Raw genomic sequence first — 24083 nt, forward strand, 5'->3', positions numbered from 1 at the left:
AAATAGGAGCTACCTGACACAGAGAAGTAGACCAAAAGCTAGACATCATGCCAAGATCCAAAGAAATTCAGGAACAAATGAGAACAAAAGTAACTGAGATCTATCAGTCTGGTAAAGGTTATAAAGCCATTTCTAAAGCTTTGGGACTCCAGCAAACCACAGTGAGAGCCATTATCCACAAATGGCAAAAACATGGAACAGTGGTGAACCTTCCCAGGAGTGGCCGGCCGACCAAAATTACCCCAAGAGCGCAGAGACAACTCATCCGAGAGGCCACAAAAGACCCCAGGACAACATCTAAAGAACTGCAGGCCTCACTTGCCTCAATTAAGGTCAGTGTTCACGACTCCACCATAAGAAAGAGACTGGGCAAAAACAGCCTGCATGGCAGATTTCCAAGGCGCAAACCACTTTTAAGCAAAAAGAACATTATGGCTCGTCTCAATTTTGCTAAAAAACATCTCAATGATTGCCAAGACTTTTGAGAAAATACCTTGTGGACCGACGAGACAAAAGTTGAACTTTTTGGAAGGTGCGTGTCCTGTTACATCTGGCGTAAAAGTAACACAGCATTTCAGAAAAAGAACATCATATCAACAGTAAAATATGGTGGTGGTATTGTGATGGTCTGGGGTTGTTTTGCTGCTTCAGGACCTGGAAGGCTTGCTGTGATAGATGGAACCATGAATTCTACTGTCCACCAAAAAATCCTGAAGGAGAATGTCCGGCCATCTGTTCGTCAACTCAAGCTGAAGCGATCTTGGGTGCTGCAGCAGGACAATGACCCAAAACACACCAGCAAATCCACCTCTGAATGGCTGAAGAAAAACAAAATGAAGACTTTGGAGTGGCCTAGTCAAAGTCCTGACCTGAATCCTATTGAGATGTTGTGGCATGACCTTAAAAAGGCGGTTCATGCTAGAAAACCCTCAAATAAAGCTGAATTACAACAATTCTGCAAAGATGAGTGGGCCAAAATTCCTCCAGAGCGCTGTAAAAGACTCGTTGCAAGTTAACCCAAACACTTGATTGCAGTTATTGCTGCTAAGGGTGGCCCAACCAGTTATTAGGTTCAGGGGGCAATTACTTTTTCACACAGGGCCATGTAGGTTTGGATTTTTTTTCTCCCTAAATAATAAAAACCCTCATTTAAAAACTGCATTTTGTGTTTACTTGTGTTATCTTTGACTAATAGTTAAATGTGTTTGATGATCAGAAACATTTTGTGTGACAAACATGCAAAAGAATAAGAAATCAAGAAATAGTTTTTCACACCACTGTAAATATCTCCTATCATACAGAGGAGGTGATGGCCAAGGAACTCCTTTTGCAGAAAGTATATTCCTTACCTTGATTACTGACACTGGAATTACATTATATATATTATATATTTGCAGTATATTAAATAAAATCAATTTAAATCAACATAGACTAAGTCCTAATATTCTACTTAAACGTTGGACTGAGATCCAGGTGGAGCAGCACTGGTATTAAAAACAAGGAGATCTCTGTCTGGGAGAAACAACATATCTCCATGGTACCATGTCACCTAACATATTACAAATATATGAAAGCTATGTGCAAAGGAAAATGCCAATCTTAACGTATATTCGGTCATAGAAGTGACTATAAATAGGTAACTCTTTACACTATAATATTCTTTCTAAAGCACAAGTTTATAATATAATTCAATTCCATACAACTCCAGTGCCAGCAATCATTGTGTATCATTTGGACTAAAATGGACTGCACAGCTTTTGTATTGAATCTCACCACTTTCACCCCAACAAAGTCACACAGCTGCTCTGGGTGTTTGTTTTTACATCCCTAAAGTGCTACTGGCAAATACGGGTTTATTTTGTAGAAAACAAAAATTACAAATAGTTCATGTGGCGCAGCAAATGTATGTAGAAAAATAATTTCATATCAACATCTTCTTTCATTTAGGTAAATTAGCTAGACAGTGACTGGCAGCGATTTGGCAGTGAGTGAGGTCAGAGCATAATAAAAGACAACCAAGCTTATTTTTTACGGTTACTGCATGGAAAACCATTTGTTTATGGAGGATGGTACTGCACACCTACTATATTATTGGACAGACTTAAGAACTTCTAAGCCCAAATACTGAGGCACACTCAGCCAAAAATCCAAATATTATGTACTTCAGCAAAAATGTTAAGTGCTTGAAATTTGTGAAAAGCTTCTGTCAGATGTAGTAATGGACTTAATAAAGCTGGATCAATACAGACAACCTCTATGAAGGGTTTGCCAAGCAGTCCTCTCATCACAGGGATGGAAAAGTTATGAGCGGATTCTCACAGTGAGAGGAGTTAAGTGTCTTTTTGCACTGCAATGTCTCTGGTATGGTTTCCGTAACAACTCACGCGGATATCCAAAAATAGAAACATTTCTTCATAAAAGACAACAAAAAAGTTCTTATTCACAAATAAGGCCCAAAGCCGAGTTCAAAATATCAGAGGTTGATGGGTACATCAAAGAGGTCACAAACTCCTTCACTTTCATCTAAATTATAGACATAGTCGTGATCACCAGGAGGAGGAGAAAGTCTGAGCAGAGGAGCAAAAACTGAAAAAAAAAAAAAAATCATGAGTATTTTCAAGCATAAGCAGGTGCCCACATACAGGGCCAGCAGTGGTATCAGTCATAAGTGCTTCTGATATGATTTATATAGAGAGACTGTATCTTAATACAAATCTATACCTATACAACCAACATCATTCTACATACCAACACTAAGGGGCACATTAACAAAGGCATGAACGCTCAGAGCGTTTTTTCGCTGAATTTTTTGGGCGTCCGCACGATTTTGTCGTACGCCGCACGACTTTTCCCCATACGCTTGCACGAAAAAACTGGAAAGGTTTTACCGCTGTTTAAAATTGTACGGTACGCACATTTTGTGACCAATACGAAATTATCGTGACTAATACAATTTTTTCGTAAGCATTTTCGTGATATTTGCGATCTTCAGAAATTTTCGTTTCCAATCCGAATTTTTCCCATTTGGGATTCGAACTCGTGATTTGATAAATCTGCCCCTAAGGGGCAAGTTTATCAAAATGTGAGTTTACCACAGAAAAAACTCATTCACTTTCTATTCATTCACTGATAAACACACTTTTAAAAATCACAGTAATTTTTTCAGTGGTAAACTTTAATCTCACATTTTGATAAACCTGCCCCTAAGTGCCATGGCAGACAGGGAGATTAGTCGCCCGCGGCGTCACGTATGCCATCCCACTGGTGATTTACATTCAAGTCAGTGGAGATGGCATATCTGGGAGATTAGTTGCCCGCGACTAATCTCCCCATCTGCCACGGCTCTTAGAATATGCAATTTAAAGAGCCAATTACACCAAAAACGTTAATTATTTGACTAGAAGAACTGCTTATTTATATAATATGTATAATAAATCTTTACTTTAAGCAAAAGTTCAAGTTTTATTGCAGCATGTTTGCTATCAGCTCTGCAGTGGTCATCCATTATTTAGCTGTCCGGCCTGCATTTACAGCCTCTTGGCTCCAATCTGCTCTATAGTGTGTTTGCAGCTGCAGACAATACTTTTGGCCTGGGTGCAAACACAAGAAGCTGATTAGGCAGTAAATGCATAGTGATGCGTTTCTGCACTAAAATACGCTGGGGGTCATTTCACCACTGGGCAAATTTGCTTGTGGGCAGTAACCTATGGCAACCAATCAAACTGCTGCATTCATTGTTCTACCTGCAGCTGGCTAAAAAAAAGCCAATAACTGACTGCTATAGGTTTCAGTGCCCAGAGTTGATAAACAAACTGCAGTGTGTCTGCAGAGAGCGGAGGGACTGTTTCTGTGCCTGTGCTTATATGCATGCTGAGAAACTGCTGTATATGGCAGTAGCCTTAGCACCACAGAGCACAGATACTTGAGAGTAAGGGCACACCATAGCAGACATTAGATCCTTACATTATTCTGTGAAAATGTACTTACTGCAAGCTAATACTTATATGGACACATACAAACGGCACACTGGTTTATGCTTAAAAGCCATGCCTTTAGATAAATCATGGCACAATGCTTTTTTTTTTTTTGCTTCTTTTAATGGGATTTTAACAAAAAAATCTTTTAGGAAAACATAAAAGAAACTATGCCTTGAACAGTGATACTCACCTTCCGAGGACATTAATTCTTCCAACAAGTCTGAAGTGATGCATTCTGGGAGGGAACAAAGTTATTTTGACAAAATTCTTCAATAATATGACAAGTACATTATATATGAAGTCTGTAAAACATGGATGCACTAATGATTTACTTCTTTTCATTATAAGTAGCCCTGTACTTCTTTTTAAAGGGTTAAAGAGTATGTGTATGCAAATAAAATGATTGCACATTATATAACTTAAACATATATTTTAGGTGCAGAGCCAAATATCTTGCAGTGACCATTATTTCACTTAGTAGAAGTTTGTAAGTAGGAGCGGTCATATTTATTTCCTTGGCTAAGCAGCATCACAAGCAGCAATACAGACAGAGTGAATGTTACATGCATTTAATAAGTCATGCCCTCAGATAAACCATGGTCTGCCTATATACAGTAAAACAGTAATTGTGTCAATGTTCAGGGACAAACCACAATATTTCTAAGCATTCATTTTTAGCTCACTGTGAGATGAATATTCCTGTTACATATTTGCTTCTCCACACAGATGAAATGTGCCTTACTGCTCACCTCAGCTGAGTTAGTCTCCTTCGGCAGCAACTGAACGTTACATATATAGGGTTGCTTGTGCCCCCATGCCACCTGAAGCTGCCCCACTTTATCTATATTGTATCAAGTACAGATTCCACTCTCCACACTAGAAGAGTAAAATTTCCAGTATAAAGTATGGAGTTTCTGCTCTTAAAGGGAAACGAAAGTCAAAGTCACTTGGGGGTGCCAAAATGTTAGGCACCCCCAAGTGACTTTAACCGCTTACCTCGTACCCCGGGCTGGTGCCCCTGTTAGGAGAAAACAGCACCAGCCCGGGGCACCTGGAGCGCAGCGCTTCCGTCTTCCTCGCTTCCTTTTCCTGAGTGCCAGCGGTGGGCGCATGCGCAGTAGAGTGAAAAGCCGACTTTAACATTTAAGTTCGGCTTTTCACTCTACTGCGCATGCGCGCGCAGCGAATCAGGAAAAGGAAGCGCCGGCAGCTACCCCGGGCTGGTGCTGTTCCTTCCTCACAGGGGCACCAGCCCGGGGTAAAAGGTAGGCGGTCAAAGTCACTTGGGGGTGCCTAACATTTTGGCACCCCCAAGTGACTTTGACTTTATTTTTCCTTTAAGGTGAAGACACGGAGCTACTAGTAGCAGCTACTAAAATAGACTATTTCCTAAGGAAAAGTATTTTCTGGAGTTTAGTAGTTGTGAAAAAGTAGCTGCTATTAGTAGCTCGGTGTGTCTTCACCCTTAAAGTAAACAGAAGCTTTTTGCCACCCCTGGTAACCTGCCTGCACACTGCTGCTTGAGCAAGATTCTTACTTTTCCTCAAGGCAAGGAGCGTCTCTGCATTTATGTAATTGGGGGCTTTTGCTGAACACTATTTCAGAGATAAGATATGCAGAGGTAAGATGCATTTTAACTAGCCCTTTTACAATCTTAAATATAAAGGCAACATTCACTCTACTTTTAAACAAGGCTGCCTTTGCCTATGCGACATTGCAAATTAAATGAAAACCATTACATACCTTTTGTTTGATCAAATAAATCAGATATATCTTTGGGTAATTCCAGTACTAAAATGGAAAAACAAAATGAATGTTTTTGAAATTTACATACATAACTCATCTCTTGATATAAAAAAATCTAAAGATATTTTAATTTGTTCCTGTATTTAATAAATTAACAGCCTTAAAATTTATAAAAGGCCACTCAAGGGCTGGAGCCAACAGTAGAAATGCTGAAGAGGTATGGGACTAGCCATCACCCTAGACAAGTGCCTTTTTTGCCTGCTCCTGATTAATTCATTTAAATCTGGACAGTCCCTCTACTTGAGTTCAAAGAAGCTTTGGCACATGGGGAGATTAGTCGCCCGTTACAGGTTCATTATATACAGTTAGTTGTAAAATGCAGGTTTATAGATAACCTATGCAGGTAAATTTATAACTAGGAGACGGAAGGACTTGCAATGAAAGCTGAGCAGTAAGACATAATTATAGCAAATGGTAAAGACTGAACAGCACTTATAACCTAATCACAATACCAAAAATTATATAAATGCTCTACAAAGCTCTTACCATCTGAGAGATCTGATTTAATTGGCTGGAATGAGGTAGAGGGATCTGGTAAGTCGGTACTGTTGTCCAAAGAGGCTGAAGACTGAAGTGGACATGTATCTATACTTGAAAGACGAGAGGAAGCTGTGTTTTCCATACTGAGGGTTTGGTCAGTTGTGCAATCTTGTGACTCTGTGTAGTAAAAAGGTCTTTGCTTAAGTAAAAGGGTTTAACCCCAATGACCTCCCCACCAAAAGAATTGCAAAAGTAGATATTTGATTGGGAAATGTCAATCTAATTACACCACATCTTCCCATGAGCTTATTATTACACCTATTACACATCTGTTCTACAATATCAACGAAATTGAATTTGGGACCTGCGAGTCTCTGTGGAAGGGTTAATGATGAATCATCCTTTGATTGTTTTTAATTAAGGGTGGGAGGGGTTTTGACTCTATATATACACACCTCTGTGTCTGTTCCCTTTTTAATTGATTGAATTAAATTTGTAAAAAAATTTTCTACTGAGTGCTATTTGAGTTTGAGTTTATTTGTCATTTTACCCCCCATTGGTCACCAGGGGGAGTTGCTTCTACACCACTCTATGTAGTGCATGATGCCCACATTGACTTTAGTTCCAGGGATCCTTTTATTATTTTTTTTTTTTCTTACCTATGTATATGTGCCACTCCAAACTGAATTATTTTTCATTTCTGTAAGCAATTGTTTATGTGAGGAGAACATTTCAGTTTCCATAATACAGATATATGATCTATTAACCAGAATGCTTGGGACCTGGGTTTTTTTTTTTTTTTTTTTTTATAAAGGAGCCTTTAGTAATTTGGATCACCATATGGACCTTTCCATTAGAGAGACCTTTCTGTAATTTGGATCACCATAGCTTACATTTGTTAAAAACATTTAAACATTAAATACATTTTATGTAATTTGTATCTCCAGAGAAGTCACAAGAAAATCAAGTTACAGATGAAAATGATACATTTAACTCTTAATATTTACATCTACAAAATTAGGTTTCTACATAAGGTAACGCACTTTACTTACTACAAGCATAACCAAACAATTTACAAACCTGAATTTGAAATAGGACTGTCGGGCATAGCAGGAACTGGGCTAGCAGCAGTATCATTTTGTGGAGTCAATGCTGGCCTTTGTGGTGTACTGGGTACTGTAGCTGGAGCCTGGATGAGGTCTTCTGGAGGTGGAACAGGGACAACAACTGGGGGAGAGCTTGATGTATCTTTGTTAACCAAAAGTACTTCTATTGGGCCAGTTGTACTTTTTAAGTGAATCTGAAACTTCTTCTGCCCATTGGTATTCTAACAAACAAAATATGATATAACTGAACACTTATAAATAAAGACAGTGTCTTTTAATATGAAGAATGATGCAAACACATACCTCTGGAACTGGCACTTCTAAACATGTGCCTGATGGGGCTCTAATTGCAAGTAGGGTGTCTCCTGTAAAATAATTTCAAAGGAAAACTTCTTATTCTTACTTCTTGAACCATCCCCATGCTGTGAATGTCAGCAGCTTCATGTATTTGGAATAGTGCCTTATGTCAGTGTCTAATGAGACAAACAAACTATACCTTTTATATCAAAATGCACACAACTGAGCTTTCACTTCAACATGATTCTATAGGTGCAAGCCTATTGTCTTAACCCACTGTGGGAACCCTGGAGCTACTGCCACTTTGCTGGCAGCTACAAGGTTCCCCATCATTAAAAGGTGTACTTGTGAACAATTTGCAACGGGGGGGTAACATGGATGCATCAGCTATAACAGTGCTGTCCAACTGGCGACCCCCCTCTGTGTGGCCCCCCACCTGTCTGGCTGCTTTGATGGCTTACTCTTGTGTAAGCTTTAAATGGTATCAGTACTGTGATTAACTGCCACCCCTGCATGGTTCACACCTCAGATTCAGGATATAATCACCCAAATTGTTCACCTATTCACACCTCAGAGCAGTAGAAACCCACAAATAAACCCTGCACACTACAAAAAGAACATATACTGAGGTGTTCACACCTTTTAATCTCTGCATTGTTTACCCCCTGCAGTGTTCACACCTCAGGCTCAGGCTGTAATCACCCAAATTGTTCACCTATTCACACCTCAGAGCAGTAGAAACCCACAAATAAACCCTGCACACTACAAAAAGAACATATACTGAGGTGGTACAGCAATTAAAAAGTTTTTTTTAATATATAGTTATTGTGCAGACTGTAGGAACAGTGCCAGCATTGTGTCACTGTAGGCTGCCTGTGTGTGCCATCACTGGGCAGGGCAGGGTAGGGCAGAGTATGGCATGCACAGGCAGCATAGGACAGGCAGAGTATAGCACACACAGGCAAGGTAGGGAGGGCAGAGTATGGCACACACAGGCAGCATAGGACAGGCAGAGTATGGCACACACAGGCAGCATAGGACAGGCAGAGTATGGCACACACAGGCAAGGTAGGGAAGGCAGAGTATGGCACACACAGGCAAGGTAGGGAAGGCAGAGTATGGCACAAACAGGCATCATAGGGCAGGCAGAGTATGGCACACACAGGCAGGGTAGGGAAGGCAGAGTATGACACACACAGGCAGGGTAGGGAATGCAGAGTTTGGCACACACAGGCAGGGTAGGGCAGGCAGAGTATGGCACACACAGGCAGGGTAGGGAAGGCAGAGTTTGGCACACACAGGCAGGGTATGGAAGGCAGAGTATGACACACACAGGCAGGGTAGGGAAGGCAGAGTATGGCACACACAGGCAGGGTAGGGAAGGCAGAGTTTGGCACACACAGGCAGGGTATGGAAGGCAGAGTATGACACACACAGGCAGGGTAGGGAAGGCAGAGTATGGCACACACAGGCAGGGTAGGGAAGGCAGAGTATGGCACACACAGGCAGGGTAGGGAAGGCAGAGTATGACACACACAGGCAGGGTAGGGAAGGCAGAGTTTGGCACACACAGGCAGGGTAGGGCAGGCAGAGTATGGCACACACAGACAGGGTAGGGCAGGCAGAGTTTGGCACACACAGGCAGGGTAGGGCAGGCAGAGTATGGCAGGCTTTTGCTGTACCATTGAGTATGGTCATGTGATAACATGGTTGTGGTTTCAAGTGGGTGTGGTTTAAAAAGGGGGAGTGGTCAAAACTGGCTTCCATTATCGGCCCTCCACCACGTAGGCCGGAAAAATTCCGGCCCTCGGTACCACAGAAGTTGGACAGCACTGAGCTATAACATCAACTATGTGTAAACTAATGACCTAGTGTTTCCTATGCTTCAAAAGGAAGTTGTGAAGAGTAAATAAGAGAACTGTGGTTCTCCTGAAATGACCCATTAAAAAATTGTTTGGCAATAGCTTAAAACTTAATGCCATAAAATTCTGTGCGGTCATCATGAAACAAAAATCAGAAACAATATTTTAAATTGTTTAGGACAAAGAAAAAAAAACATGTTCTTTTGTACTAATCTGCAGAAAGTTTTTAAAATTTATAGACTTACCTCTAAAACAGCGGCATATATCCTCATGGGTAAGATATGCTAGCGTTCGTCAGGTTAAGGAAAAAAAAGCTTATTTATCAGGAGTATTTGTCTTTCTGCAGAATATATAACCAGTATAATATTGTTAGGAAAATTCACTTGATGTTTTATTACATGAGCTTTTCCCCCTCCTCTTATTTCTGAGGCTTGGATTTGCCACATCTGCAGCACACAGACTAACCTCTTAATTGCTATGTCGCATGTGGCTTTTATATTTATCTGTTTTTTAAGCAATGATTCAGTTATTTTATTAATACATAGTAACATTTTCCTACACGCTGGGTATGTTGAAATATAGGAAACCCACATTAGTTTTCCCCTTTTATTGAGCTGGTTGTAACCTGATCAAAAGCTTTCTAAAGGTCTCCATGAACTTTACCAAGGTTAGAATGGAACATGCAAAAGTACAAATTTACTTTTAACCATATCACTCTTAGACAAGAAATAAGTACACATGAAAGAGAATAGAGTGAGCAATGCTTTTGGGTATTTAAGGTGTACATAGAAAGGGACAACCATACAGGTGATCCAGTTATGTTATTTAAAGGGGAACTAAAGCCTAACTAAAGAATTAGGGCAGAAATATTGTACATTATGTTCTGGGTTTCTGTACCAGCCCACAGTCCTTTAACAGGGAAGATTTGTGCCTCCAAAGATGCCCCAGTAACTCCCCATCTTCTTTTCTGCTGCTTCCCTACACTAGCTCTATGCTGCTGTCAGTTACTGAGCTTAGGGACCAACTCAAAATATACTGCATAAATAGAGTATAAATGTAACAGTAAAAAGCTAATTAGTAATTAATTCATATTAACATTACAGATTGACAGATCTAAAACCAGGGCAATTGCATCAGAATTGAATAATTAGCCCTGTAGCATCAGCTTATATAACAGACAACCCTCATTTTCTGCTTGATAATTTGCAACAACCCCTAAGCTTAGCTTCTCAAAGGCTGCCCAGACCACACTGAGCATGTGCACTGTCCCCGAAAGTTCCGGGGGTGGCACAGAATTCAAGATGGGGAGCTCCTGTGACAACTGTAACAACCTATATCATTACTACTACAGAGATGCTGAAACTTTAAGCCACTGCAGTCCAGTTTATAATATAAAACATGTCATTTCTAGCCATATTCATTTTCAGGGTTTAGTTCTCCTTTAAGTTGGTGTCAGAGCGTACTGATATCTATCAAACTATCAACATTGTGCCTCCTAACCCATGCCTTTATAAATGAATGAAATTCTAGTTCTAAAAAGCTTAGTAGTAGATGGATCCAATATAAAGATATATAAGGATTCCTCCACTTAATATTCAATTACCAATTTGCCTGACAACTTTTGGCACCTAGGGCTTAAGCAAGTGCCACTCTATACAGTAGATTGGCCATCGTAAAAATGCAGGCCAAAGAACAGCGCATTTGCCGTTATCCACTAGTGTGTGTCAGAGGAGTGGATTTTGGCATGGAATTATGAGTATTTTTTCATGCTGAAACTTTTTTTCTCTTTGAAAACTATCTTATTTCAATCTTTGACTACAAAGTCTACAGTAAACTGTTCTTTACCAGTGTAAGACTCTCATCCTTTTGAGACATTGGACATTGAATTACAGAAAGTCTGTCTCCCATAGACTCCATTTCAACCAAATAATTCAGATTTTTAAAATGCATTTCCTTTTTCTCTTTAATAATAAAACAGTACCTTGTACTTGATTCCAACAAAGATATAATGAATCCTTACTGGAGCCAAAACAATCCTATTGGGTTTAATTAATGTTTTATGGTTTTTTTAGTAGACTTAAGGCATGGAGATCCAAATTACAGAAAGACCCCTTATCTGGAATACCCTTGGTCCTGAGCATTCTGGATAATTGATCCTATAGCTGTACTGTATTCCAGTCTATTGGGTCTTTGCAAAAGTCATGTTAGAAATAAAAGCCAATACTTGTAAGTAACAGAGCTGTCAAATGGAAAGATTTAGTTAAGTAAGAATATTGCTACAGAAGCATTTAATCACTTTAAAGCACACTTCACTAGATTTTTTTTATTTACAAAATTGATATATGCTGTATTATTTGTTATTAGCCGGGAAGGGGAATAGTATATGACACTAGCCTGTCCTCTTTAAAAACCGCTATAGATAAGTTATGACAAGTGTCTGATTAGGTCAGTAGTATTTGAATGTTGGTAGAAACAACCAAAAGGATATCCAGTATTCTGCACATCATCTGTGACATTTTTTATGCTCTGCTGAACCCACACACGCTGCTGGTCCAGTTCCTGTTCCCGCTGCTCAAGGTCAGCAAGTTCTGCCTTCAGGTCAATAAGTTTGTCAGCAATCTCCCGTGTATTACACCCAGGGCCTACCCCCCTAGTGAAAATATCACGATTAGACAGAATACATGATATAAAACAGTGTAAAGACATAGGTGTTGAAAAAAATGCACAAGTATACATTACCACTACAACACCCTATATTTGTATTCTTAAATCTTTCTATTCCTTTATCTACTCTTCAAAGGAGAAAAAAAAGAGAGAGAAGGGCAAGTAAGGCTGCCACTTATGGTTTACAACAAATTCAACAACTTTTCATGAAGTGAGCTTCACTCACTGGTCTATAAAAAACTGGTTAATAAAAGTACAAGAAACAAATACTGGTAGTTTCATGACCGCATAAGTGAGATTTCTTGCATCATGGCTTCCTAACCTTTCTCAGGGCTCTCAATTAAGAGGAGTCAGATTTGTGGCCCAAATTAAAGGGGAAGTTCACCTTTAAATGACATTTGTTACAGATGCCCCTATGCTAAACTTTTCAACTGGTCTTCATTATTTATTCTGTAAGATTTTGAAATTATCATTTCTATTCTGCCTCTTTCTAGCCTGCAGCTAAAGGTAATACAGTACATTGTTGTAAGGGAAACTGACCCCCATAACCAAGAAAACACAGACAGTAATGCTTTAATTTTTCTATTAATCTTAGATTTTATTGTTCATATTTCTGTTCAGGCCCTCTTTTATTCATCCTTAAGGTGACAATACATTTTACAATAAAAATCTTTCCTGCATATCAACCTACTGCTGATGTTAGGGTGCCTTCAAAGATGACCAATATCCAAGGCTTTTGCCTATATTGGTCGCCTCGTCATCCCACCATACATGGACCGAATATTGTATGAAACCTAATTTTGTACAATAATATTTGGTGCATCTATGGGCATCTTTAGTTCTGACTTCATAACTGTAAGCAGTAGTAACCAAACAGCAATTACAGTACTATGAAATTCATAAGTTAAAGAAAAAAAATGGAAATGATTAAAAAATCATGAATAAAAAATGAGAACAATTATAAACAGCTCCAGAACTTTGCTGTCCATATGATAACATTTAATGATTAAAGGGATAGTACAGCTAAAAACGATTTCCTTCTTTAGGTAAAAACTTTAAAGCATTAGGCTAATTCCACACTATGCGTATGGAATATATTTTCGGCAAGCCGGAAAAAAGTTTGCCAAAAATACGCGCCATACGCCCCATTTGCTCCTACCTGCACCCAAATAAATGGAATACGCTCTGGTGGAGGCACATGTAACTGAAATCCGCATAAAAACACAAGAGAATGCAAAGTCTTTGTATGCAGATTTCGGCTACATGTGCCTGCACCCGAGCATATTCAATTCATTCAGGTGCATGCACAGGTAGGAGTATTATGGCACATATTTTCAGCAAGCGTTTTTCGGCTTGCCTAAAATATGATGATCCATTTTTGAGTCTCAACCAAAATCAACTAAGGTCACCACCAACAACAAAATCAGCCAACACCTTTATTTTTTTTACAGTTATTTTTTTCCTGCTGTAGACAGATGGCCAAAATTACCAACAGGTGGTGCTGTTGCAAAACCTATATATAAGCAGTTTAGCAGTTGTCAGTCTCAAATGTCATATCTTGGAAACATACAATAAATAAATGTAAACTGCAGAAGTGCTTGCAAGAGTGTTCTGGGAAATTTTACTAAATTTTAATTAAAACTTTGTTTACTTATCCTTTATGTCAGTGTTTGTAGATACAAATTAAAATCAGTTACCATTCTACATGGTCGGCATGGGTGTTAACAGCCTTGGGTTAAGACATACGGAGCTACTAGTAGCAGCTACTTGTCACAGCAACAAAAATAGACAATGCTGATAATTTACTGATAATTGTCTCCATGTGTGTTTTAGCAGAGGCAATTCTAAATATTGTCTAAGGCAGAGTATTTTGCTGCTGTTAGCAGCAGCGCCAATGCATTTGCTTCACTAATGCTTGGAGATGGCTGACAGAGATAAGAAAGCTCAGCTGAAGCAGTGTAAACAGAAGCACTGTTGCACATAACGTTTTGTCACACGTCTCCTACATGTGACAAAGGGTTAAAAAATTACTTTTAACGACCCACAGAGCGATACAGTCACCCGTTATAGATCTCTGCGCAAAACTTTGTGCAGAGGCATTTAGAAGTGTCTAGTCTCCCACGACAGTGGAAATCTATAGCGGGCAACTAAGCTGCCCCGTGGGTCCTTAATGCCGTGGTAGATGGGGAGATTAGTCACCGGCCCGGGGTACCTGCATCGCTTCCTTCTTCCTGAACAATCGCGCGTGCATGCGCAGTAGAGTGAAAAGCCGAACTTTGAACAGAGAAGTCAGCTTTTCACTCTACTGCGCATGCGTTTGTCCGGGACAATTGGCTGCAGCGTGAGTAGGAAGGAGGAAGCGCTCCTGGACAGGTACCCCAGGCTGGTGCTGTTTTCTCCTAACAGGGGCACCAGCCCAGGGTACAAGGTAAGCGATTTAAGTCACTTGGGGGTGCCTAACATTTTGGCACCCCCAAGTGACTTAGACTTTCCTTGTCCTTTAACTATATCAATATTCAAAATATCTAATAACAATGCTATTAAATCATGTGTGAAAATATAAACTGAATCCTAATAAATGGGGTTGTGTGATAAAAAGGAGATATGCAAATAATGTTCAACTAAACCTATATTTTTTATCATTGTTAGTAATGAAAAAAAGCATTGTTTACTGATACAGTTCAATATTTATACTTTTTCTTTCCAGGTTAAATCTTGAAGCATGTGTAGGTTGCTAGCATTTCACTTCTTCCAAGTGTATCAGTTCAACTGAATATACAATTTAATGCTCCAAGCAAAACTTTACAAAACATTTATATGCAACAGACAGTAAGAATCTTACGTGCATGAACAACATACTTCCACTGAATACTGTTCTTTGATTTCTTCTCAATCAATCCAATTCCTTCTAAAACATTAGTGATGTCATAGATTCTGCGTTTTTGTCTCACTGCTAAAGTATCAGCTGCCTGAAGTAGAAGAATAAACATTTTAGACTCTGCATAGGGAACAGGAAACCATTTACATATTTGAAAATATAGTAGAAATAATCCAGTTTATGAACAAACAAATTAATATTATTAAAGTAAACAAGTATATCCTCTTGGCCTTATGCCTTGAAAAAACAATTCTGTGTTTCTTAAGACACAATATGATAAACAACTTGCGATGTAGTCAGTTAGACTACAAAAGACATGAGCACTTGAAGGGGGCCCCGGAGCTTTCACTTTATACCACAAACTAAGACATAAACCTCTACTTTCTCAACATAAAACATCCAACAGAAAGGAATACAAGTATACTTAGTATTATACTTGTGATCCAGTTACTTTTTATGTACTGTAACTGCTCAAGCAAATCCATTCTTATCATACAGTTCTCAACTCTACAGAGCTAAAATCAAAGTTACCAGGAATATTAAAACATCATTAATCGTGAGTGCCAATGTTCAGTTCCTTTTTTAGACTATCAGTCAGCCTGCTATGACTGCAATTTGACAGGTTAATTGAAAATTTAGAACAAAAAACTGTATTTACCATACTTTTTGCTTAAATTAAAAAACATCTAGTATCGGTTATCTCTGGCACTAAGCAAAAAATTCAAACCACTTTTAATTTCCTTGGTTTGCGGAGTCACTGTCTAAAGTGTAGTAAGCAGTAAAAAAATTACCAGTCTAGAGAAAAGCCTTCGGGTATGAGTTGGCTTATCTCAAAGCATGAAAAACTGTACATTGGGAAAGGCAAGGGTTTGTTTAAACAGATCTCATTATCTCCATTTAAGCAAATTACTCTGGTTACAGGGTAAAGGGGGGGTAGTTATAATAACCAATTAGAGTGTTATTATCACAAAAAAAATAAGGAAAAGGTATTTAAACTGAACAAAATGTACATAATCTGGGGAGCCGGCGGCCCTCCGTAGACTGCACTGTAGGATAGGAACCAATCAGCAGTTAGGCTGACCTGATAGGGAACTGAAGACTGTCTTTGCTTGTTTGAGTGCAGGGCTGTGATTGGCTCCCCCCCTCCTACTGTGCTTCTGGCAGGGACCGTTAGGACACGCCCACTTTTCATTTCAACTCGGACAGAGAAGTGATAGGATCTATAGGGAGCTCCAATAAAGGGGCCATTGTTACAGATAGGATTAATGTTTATTAATGTTTAGCCCAAAGGGAAACCAGAACCGTATATTATTCATAACTGCCTACAAAATTAGAGTTTTTTCCCATTTATCCAATATGTCTCCTTTAAAGGTTAGTAAAATTTAAATGCCCTTTAAAACCCCTTGCTGCAGGGATGCTTATAAATATGACCTGTTAGCATAGCACTGATTAAAAGGAGACATTTTATATAAAGTTCATATTCAGTTATAATATTCATCCTCCCTCAAAATGTAAAATGATGCAGAAAGAAAGAAAGATGTTTTGAAAGCATTTTACCTCCTAAAACTGCCATTATATGAGAGCTGCATACACAACCTCACTGATCAGAAGTCAGAGCCAAATGAGACATGGGAGTGTCACTTCAGTCTCCCACAGGAACTGGTCACAGCACTGACTGACAGGCTTTACTCAGCAGCAGCAGGGAAAACCCCTCCCCTCCTTCTGTGTCTCTCTGCTTGTGCTGCTGCCAGGGGAGGCGGGGGGGGGGGGGGGGGGGAAGAGGAGCAAGTAGAGCAGGAATGGACTTTCTGTGAGCTCGCTAAGCCCTGCCCACTCTATGAATATTCACTTCACTTTAAGTAGGTGAGGTGGTGTCACTGAAGTCAACTGGGCCAGCAGCTTACTGAAGAGTCTAAACCGGAAGCTGGCAAAAGGTCTGGGTAGAGCACAGTTTTCAAGCAGTTATGGGCATTAAAATAAAAGCACTTCCTTCTATTTTACATTGTTTTGTGCATTGTAAAAATTTAAGGTATATATCCCCTTTAAGCAATGGCAAGCCAAATAATGGGTACTCTGCATTAAAAACATTTACTGTACTTAAACTGAACTAAATTCCCCATTATTTTTTTTTAGCCCTTGTGCACAGTTCTTCCAGCCCTCCCAATACGCCCCACTTCCTAAAGTCTAGCTGTTCTGCTGCACTAGCCGCCAAGCTATGCCAGGTAAGCAGCTGCACTGTTTGCTTACATTACTTTTTTTTCAGGTTTTATGATGATAATCTGTGACCGAAAGCATGAGAACTAGAATACAACCTGTGAACCTGACAGAGCTGCTCAGGAGGATGCTTAGGGAAGGGGGGGGAGGAATGATTTTTACACTCACTATAAAAAACAAAATGAGAATGCCACAATAAATTGAAAAAAAATTACATTTACATTACCAAAAAGATGAATACCAAGGGCTAATTATGTTAAAATTGCAAGGACGTAATCATACAAATACTGAATTTTATGCTTTTAAGTTAATATAAAGGTAAATTTTCATTTGGGATGGGGTAGAAAACAGGCCCAGTGGTAAGCCTAACCACCCACTATATTCAGCTTAGTAGCAAATGCATAGGTTTGCCTTTGTGCGCAACGTGTGCACAGTGTGTATTAGTTTAAAGGTTGTCACATATGGGACAATATAAGCTGATGGTCCAATCACTTACAGGCTGGTGTACTGTTGCTTATTAAGTCACATATTGGATCCATATCTATCAGTAAGAAATTGCTTTCAGGGCTCTGGCAAACGGGCAGATAAGTTGCCCTTGACAAATCTCCCTTGTCGCGGGTGACTAATTTTCACAGAAATGCCATCCCACCGGTGAAAATGTAAATCACCGGTGGGATGGCATACACGGAGCCGCAATTTCCCCGAAATCGTGTAAGTTTCCTCTCAAATACGTAGCCATGCTTCAGTCAGTGTCAGAGCACTAAAAGTTGGTGCTGGGTACCAGTACAAGCTTTTTTTTAATCAGCTTGCCAGTGTATTTTCCAAGAGAACTATAGCAATGTTAATGTCTCAGGGTGTTCAGTAAAAACCAATTGAAAAAAGTTTTTATTTCCGGTGCCATATCTAAAGACACACAAAGTGTAAAAAAAGGTGTTTAAAGGGTAAATAACTTCTATAAAATGCAGCATGGGAAATGAATACTGTGTAATATGTTGATATTGGTGCAAATTCAATATGTATTTACTTTCTTTAGCTACCCAAGATAGAACTTATTCCCCTAGTGGAGAAAGACTTTTGCTACATTATCCGATTTGTAACAACCAACTTGCTATAATTTCCCAAATTAACTATAGAAGATAGCACCTTAGGTATAATGTCCTTTACTAGAAAGTAGCTATAGGTCTGCTAACTGATGGGACAGTCACACAACCACCAATTACTTGCCAGTCATGGCCTTTTCTCTACCAAATGTAACTACCTTTCCAAAATTATTCCACACAGGTTCCGTAACCCACGTACATGTCAAATACATGAATGTGATAAGGACCTCTGATTGTAGGCTTCACTGGGGAATAAATACTGTTGTATACTGTACACTGATGTGAATACTGTATAATCTATAAAAAGCAGTGTAAATGTGCTGGTGCTATATAAATACCAAGAAATAAGTAGATAAGCCTCATGTGTGATCCGTCAAATGTGGGGGATCTGCATTACCTTTGCACCGGCAACAGTGAAAATTTCTCCTGACAAAAACATTTCAAGTGCAAAACCATGCAGACATTCCTTCCAAGACAACTTTTTGTTATTACTTTGTATTTGTGTTTAACGTTTTTCCATGGCGGCAATTTTCATCGTTCTGGGTGTGGGTCAAAAAAAATTTAACTCACGCCCAACCCTAACCTGATGTCAACCTTCCCGAACACGGCTAGCTGAGCAGTCAATTTATATACCCGCGCTCACTCCTCTGACGTCACTTAGGGGGCAGAGCAGGTGTGCATCTATAAATAGATGCTGCTGGAATAGTGACAGTGTTATGCTGCGGGCGAGGAGGGCAGCAGAAAGAGCACAGCCCGCACCCGAGTGCAACCCACACTCTGCCTGCTTTTTGTAGGCAGGCAGAGAAAAGCGGATCCACTCCTATACACTTCTGTGTAGCTGCACTTAAAGGAACAGCTTCTGCTTACACAGAATAGTGATCAGCTTGAAACTTGCTTTTTTAATTTTTTGGCCCGATTTCTACTATGCTCCATGCAGCTGCACTCAAGCCACAGCTGTGCCTGTTAGAGTAGCTACACATGGAATCTTATGGGAACAGTTCCGCTTCACTCCGCCTGGCAACAAAGCGCAGGCAGAGAGAAGCAGCCTATGCTTCAAGTGACTTTTCAACAAGTATCAAACAATTCACACACTTCTTTACAATCAAATACAGGCAATAACTGGTCAACTACAACTGTAAAGGGAGGATTAAGTTTCACAATTTGTATAAACCGACTTTAAATTATAAGAAAGCCTTTATTAATTTTTTTTTTGTGTGTTCCATGGTGTGTCATAATTAGTGTTCTGCATATTATTACCAGTCATAAGTAGTGTAACGTATCCTCAGTAAAATATCTACACCAAATATAGGTTGATGGTTAGAAGTAACAGTATTGTTCAAAACACCTATATAGATTAAAGGACATGTAAAGCCTACATTTACCTACAATGTATATCAGTTGGGCATGTCTCCCCCACCCAAATGGCATCATTTGTACTGCATATATATCCCCTCTGTCTTCAAGCACCATTACATTTTCCTAAAGCAAATAGCAGCTTTACCCGGTGGCCATTTTTCCTCTGATACATAATCAGATACATTTAAATCGACAAACAGCATACACACACACACACAGACCCTTATTCAGCATACATTTCATAAAGAATGCAGGCTCACACAGGCAGAACGGTCTATGATAAAAGTTCTGCTTTGTTTGAGCTGAGCTCAGGAGAGGAGGTTAGGAGAAAAAAACTGAAGCAGACAGCTAGAGCTGAGTTTCTATGGGAACCAGCAATGCCATCTCTTTACTGGCTGTTAGACTGGAGGATGTGTTTAGTAATCTGAGCTTAGAACTGAGCATGCCCAGGAGCCAACAGCGAAAGCAAATTCCCTATGGAGGGGAGCGAGTGGGTTACAGGAGGAGAAGGAAATCTAAGTGATTAAGGAGATGTTGCAGCCTTACTATTAACCTCTGGACAACGAGAGTGGCAGGTATTGAAAGAATTCAAAGAGGCTGTTCACTGATTAAAATTTGTGTGTGTGGGGTCTACATATCCTTTAAGTGATGGATTAAGTGGTGGTTAAAGGAACAGTAACACCAACAAATTAAAGTGTATAAAATATACTGCTGCCCTGCACTGGTACAACTGGTGTGTTTGGCTCAGAAATTTATATAAACAAAGCTGCTGTTTAGCAAGGGGGCAGCCATTCAAAGGAGAAAAGGCACAGGCACATAGGAGATAACAGATAAACGCTATTGTATTCTAGAGAGGTGATCCGTTATCTGCTTTGTAACCTGTGCCTTTTCTCCTTTTTTCCAACTTTAATGGCTGCCCCCATGGCTACACAGCAGCTTATTATATAAACTATAGTAGTATTACTGTAGCAAACACACAGCTTTTACCAGTGCAGGGCAACAGTACATTATATTTTAATTACTTTAAAAAACTCATTTTTTGGTGTTACTGTTCCTTTAAGTGCACATTCCTAAGAGAGGGGGTGAGTTCTTAGCATTCTTAAGGAAGGGGGGGGGGGGGGCAGGGGAGAGGAGAGAGCCGAGTGTCTCTGGCAGAGGAAGACAGACAACAAATCTTTTGACAGAGAACTCTTTTTGCAGCATTTCTGTGAGTGTTTATGGCTGTATTTACATAGATCTTTCTGATAAAGCTTACTTAGTTTTTGCCTTTCTTTATCCTTTAAGGTCAACCCCAAAAATAATTGTTTGCCTAATAAAAGAAAACATAATACCAAGCAACTTTCCAAAGTGAATTTATTGAAAATTTTGAGTGCTTTAAAAGTTATTTGTAAATGTAATTGCTATTGAAAGCAGCATTTGATGAACTCCTAGTTGTTACTTTTTAAACAATGTTGCAAAAGTCAGTCTCCTCCAGCAAGGCAGGTCTGTCAATCTGTTGGTTTGTGTTACATTGTTTCAAGAGTCAGAGCCACCAGGGCAGATAATACAAAAGGACAAACAAACACTGCTTTTAATAGTAATTATATATACACAAATAAGTCAAAAACATTACAAATTTGTAATGAATGAATATTGCAAAGTTAGAATTAGAATTATGTTTTCTTTTGTTAGGCAAAAAAATATATTTTGGGCTGACTTGTCCTTTAAAACAGAAAATGTAGGAGTCAGGAAACATATTTTCTCCATGTTCACATTTAAAGTAAAAGTTGCTTCTACAATTGTAGAAATTGAAGATCTAATGCAAGTCCTCAGAGAAATATATTAAGAAATTCTGCCACAATAAGAAATTAAAGTATCAATTTGCTCTAATACAGACACAACTGGCATTCTCAGCAAATATTGTGTACAGTTAATTTTCAAAACTACTAACACATAAGTATAAGCTTGTCGCATTGGGATAAAGAGCTTTAACTACATACAAAGACGTAATGCAAAAATAATCAGGTAGAGCAAAATTAATCAACAGTTCTAGTTGGCCCTAACTTATCAAATTTAAAAGCATTACACTTTCAAGGGGAACTCTGGCTACCAACCATACACAACACAGAAATCCCTAATATACCTATTACTGTAGTAATAAATACTATTTTTATAAGCTGAAATCCAGCTCCAAAACAGTTCTTCCCTGTTCGCATCTTAAATGGCAGGAGAGGAGGGACTAAAACACTGATGTTACAAATTGTTACAACTTCTCCACAGCTTACAGACAGAATGAAGAAACTATATAACCCCTAATGCATCGCATAGTGATGTTCCTTTCCTTACTGATATCATGTGTACAGGGAATTGTGGGATTTTGATGATGCAGGCTGAAGGCAGGCTGAGGACAGTCGACTACTGTTTCAGTTTTTTTTTTTCAAAGTAGTCGGCCAGATCAGCAGGAGAACATGTTCCAAATCATATTGTTACATAAAAAAAAAATCATTAAAAGCTGCATATTTTTAACTGATGCATATTGCAAAGTTACTTAAAATTATTTTTACTTTTAAAAATGGTTATGTTGTGTTTGAGTGGAGCTCCCCTTTAAATAATTACACATATGTACATTAGCAAGCAAGACATGCTAGCATATATGCTACACATAAATTAAATCCAGCTCTAAGCAACTTTCAGATAAACACATTTTAAATATTAAAAGTTACTGAAAGCAGTATCTGGCTGTATAGAGGTCTCTGCACTAGTGGCTCTGACACTTGAATTAATATAGAAGAAACTAGTCATAAATACTGTTTTCAATCACAATTACATTTACACATAACTTAAAAACCACTGAACCGTTGCAATTAATGCATATTGGAAAGTACCGTAGAAATGAATTTTCTCTAATTCTGCAGAAACCAGTTTGGACAAAAATGACTTTACTGCTACACCAAACAGCATGTATTAATGTTAGGTAGACAGGAAGTGCTTCTGTTAAGGTCTTGCTTTCCTTAACATGACTCATCAATTGCTTGTGTCTTGTAAAAGTAACATGACAGGGTGAAATGGACTACAAACAGAAACATATCTAAAGATACACTATACCACAATGGATATGCTGTTTAGGTATGCTCACACAATCATGGCAACAGCTCAGATAGTGGTCGGTACTGGGAAATGTAGTTTTACAAGGGAAGGGGGGGGGGGGCATACATTTGTCTTTTCCTGTTACTAAATGGGTGTAATCACTTGGCATTATAGTGGTTCTACAAACCAACAAGCAGTTTTTGCACAGTAAAAGAAAATGTAATAAAGCAACTTTCTAATGTACATAAGTTCCAAGGTTTAATTGTTTTAAAAAAAAGTTTTGTAATTAGGTATTAGTGTAATTGTAGTAAAAAGTTTATTCCTTTCTGTTCTCTAGGTCTGACTTAATGCAATAGGAGTCAGGTCTCCATTGTATCGACCAGCTTTTATCAGTTGACTTGCAACATTGTCAGAGGAATAAAGAGACAAAAGTGCAGAGAATGTAAACAGAGGTACTGCGGTCAATAGCAGTTACATAACAAATGCGTTTTAAATAGTTTATGATTGGACATTTGCTTAAAAGTAGGTTTCTTTCCTTAAGCAAAAATAGTTTTTGGGGTCGAGGAACCCTCTGTACAAAACCAGCAATAGACACTGTGCATCTATAACAGCTTAGAAAGTAGGCTACCACACTGTTGCAATGCAGGCATGTGCAGGAGATACATTATCGTACGATGAAAACCGCAAATTGACTGATCTTCAGAAGGGCAAGCCCTCAGTTATCAAGCACTGACACTCTGCAAGTTCTACACATATCGTGCACGTAACCTAGCAAAACCCTCACTGAACAATTCACCCAATATGTCTCAGCTACAGGCATACTGGTATAGAATCCATATGCAAACATAGCAGCCCATTTATATGGTATAAACGTGCGAAACATCGACACATTTACAAACAAACACGAGAGATCCAGATATCTCAATATAATTAATAGAGTGCACATGTGGACGTGCATATACATTTAATTATGTGTTTATAAGAAACCTAGAGCTCATGTATATACCGCCTTGAGGTCCAAAACCCCGTCCTCTGCCTCTTGCAAAAGAGAAACGAACTTGCTGGTGAGTAGCCCAAGGCTTTTTTCGTGCCGGCTTGGTGTGACCGGGAGATGAGCGGGATCCGCCATGATGGAACAGCGAGCCTGTGGGCGGAGCCTCCGGTCACCTGCTCAAACTGCTGTTGAGCGGCCGTTGCTTCGCAAAGCATGCCGGGAAGAGGCTGTACCAGTGTAGAGGGAGCGTGTCTGGAGTGTTCAGAACAAGCGCAGAAGGCCT

General features: G+C 39.2%; 1 protein-coding gene across 1 annotated transcript; it reads right to left on the reverse strand.

Annotated features, from left to right (window-relative positions):
- Nucleotides 1-1812: 1812 nt before the first annotated feature.
- On the reverse strand, nucleotides 1813-23987 carry e2f4 (E2F transcription factor 4). The gene is given in 10 exon segments (NM_001114494.1): nucleotides 1813-2586; nucleotides 4168-4212; nucleotides 5721-5768; nucleotides 6270-6440; nucleotides 7344-7590; nucleotides 7673-7734; nucleotides 9774-9817; nucleotides 12017-12178; nucleotides 15052-15161; nucleotides 23813-23987. Coding segments are annotated over 10 exon segments (1125 nt in total). The 5' UTR covers nucleotides 23936-23987; the 3' UTR covers nucleotides 1813-2473.
- Between the last annotated feature and the right edge of the window lie 96 nt (nucleotides 23988-24083).

Source organism: Xenopus tropicalis, chromosome 4, assembly GCF_000004195.4.
Source record: "Xenopus tropicalis strain Nigerian chromosome 4, UCB_Xtro_10.0, whole genome shotgun sequence".
NCBI classification, from domain to species: Eukaryota; Metazoa; Chordata; class Amphibia; order Anura; family Pipidae; genus Xenopus; species Xenopus tropicalis.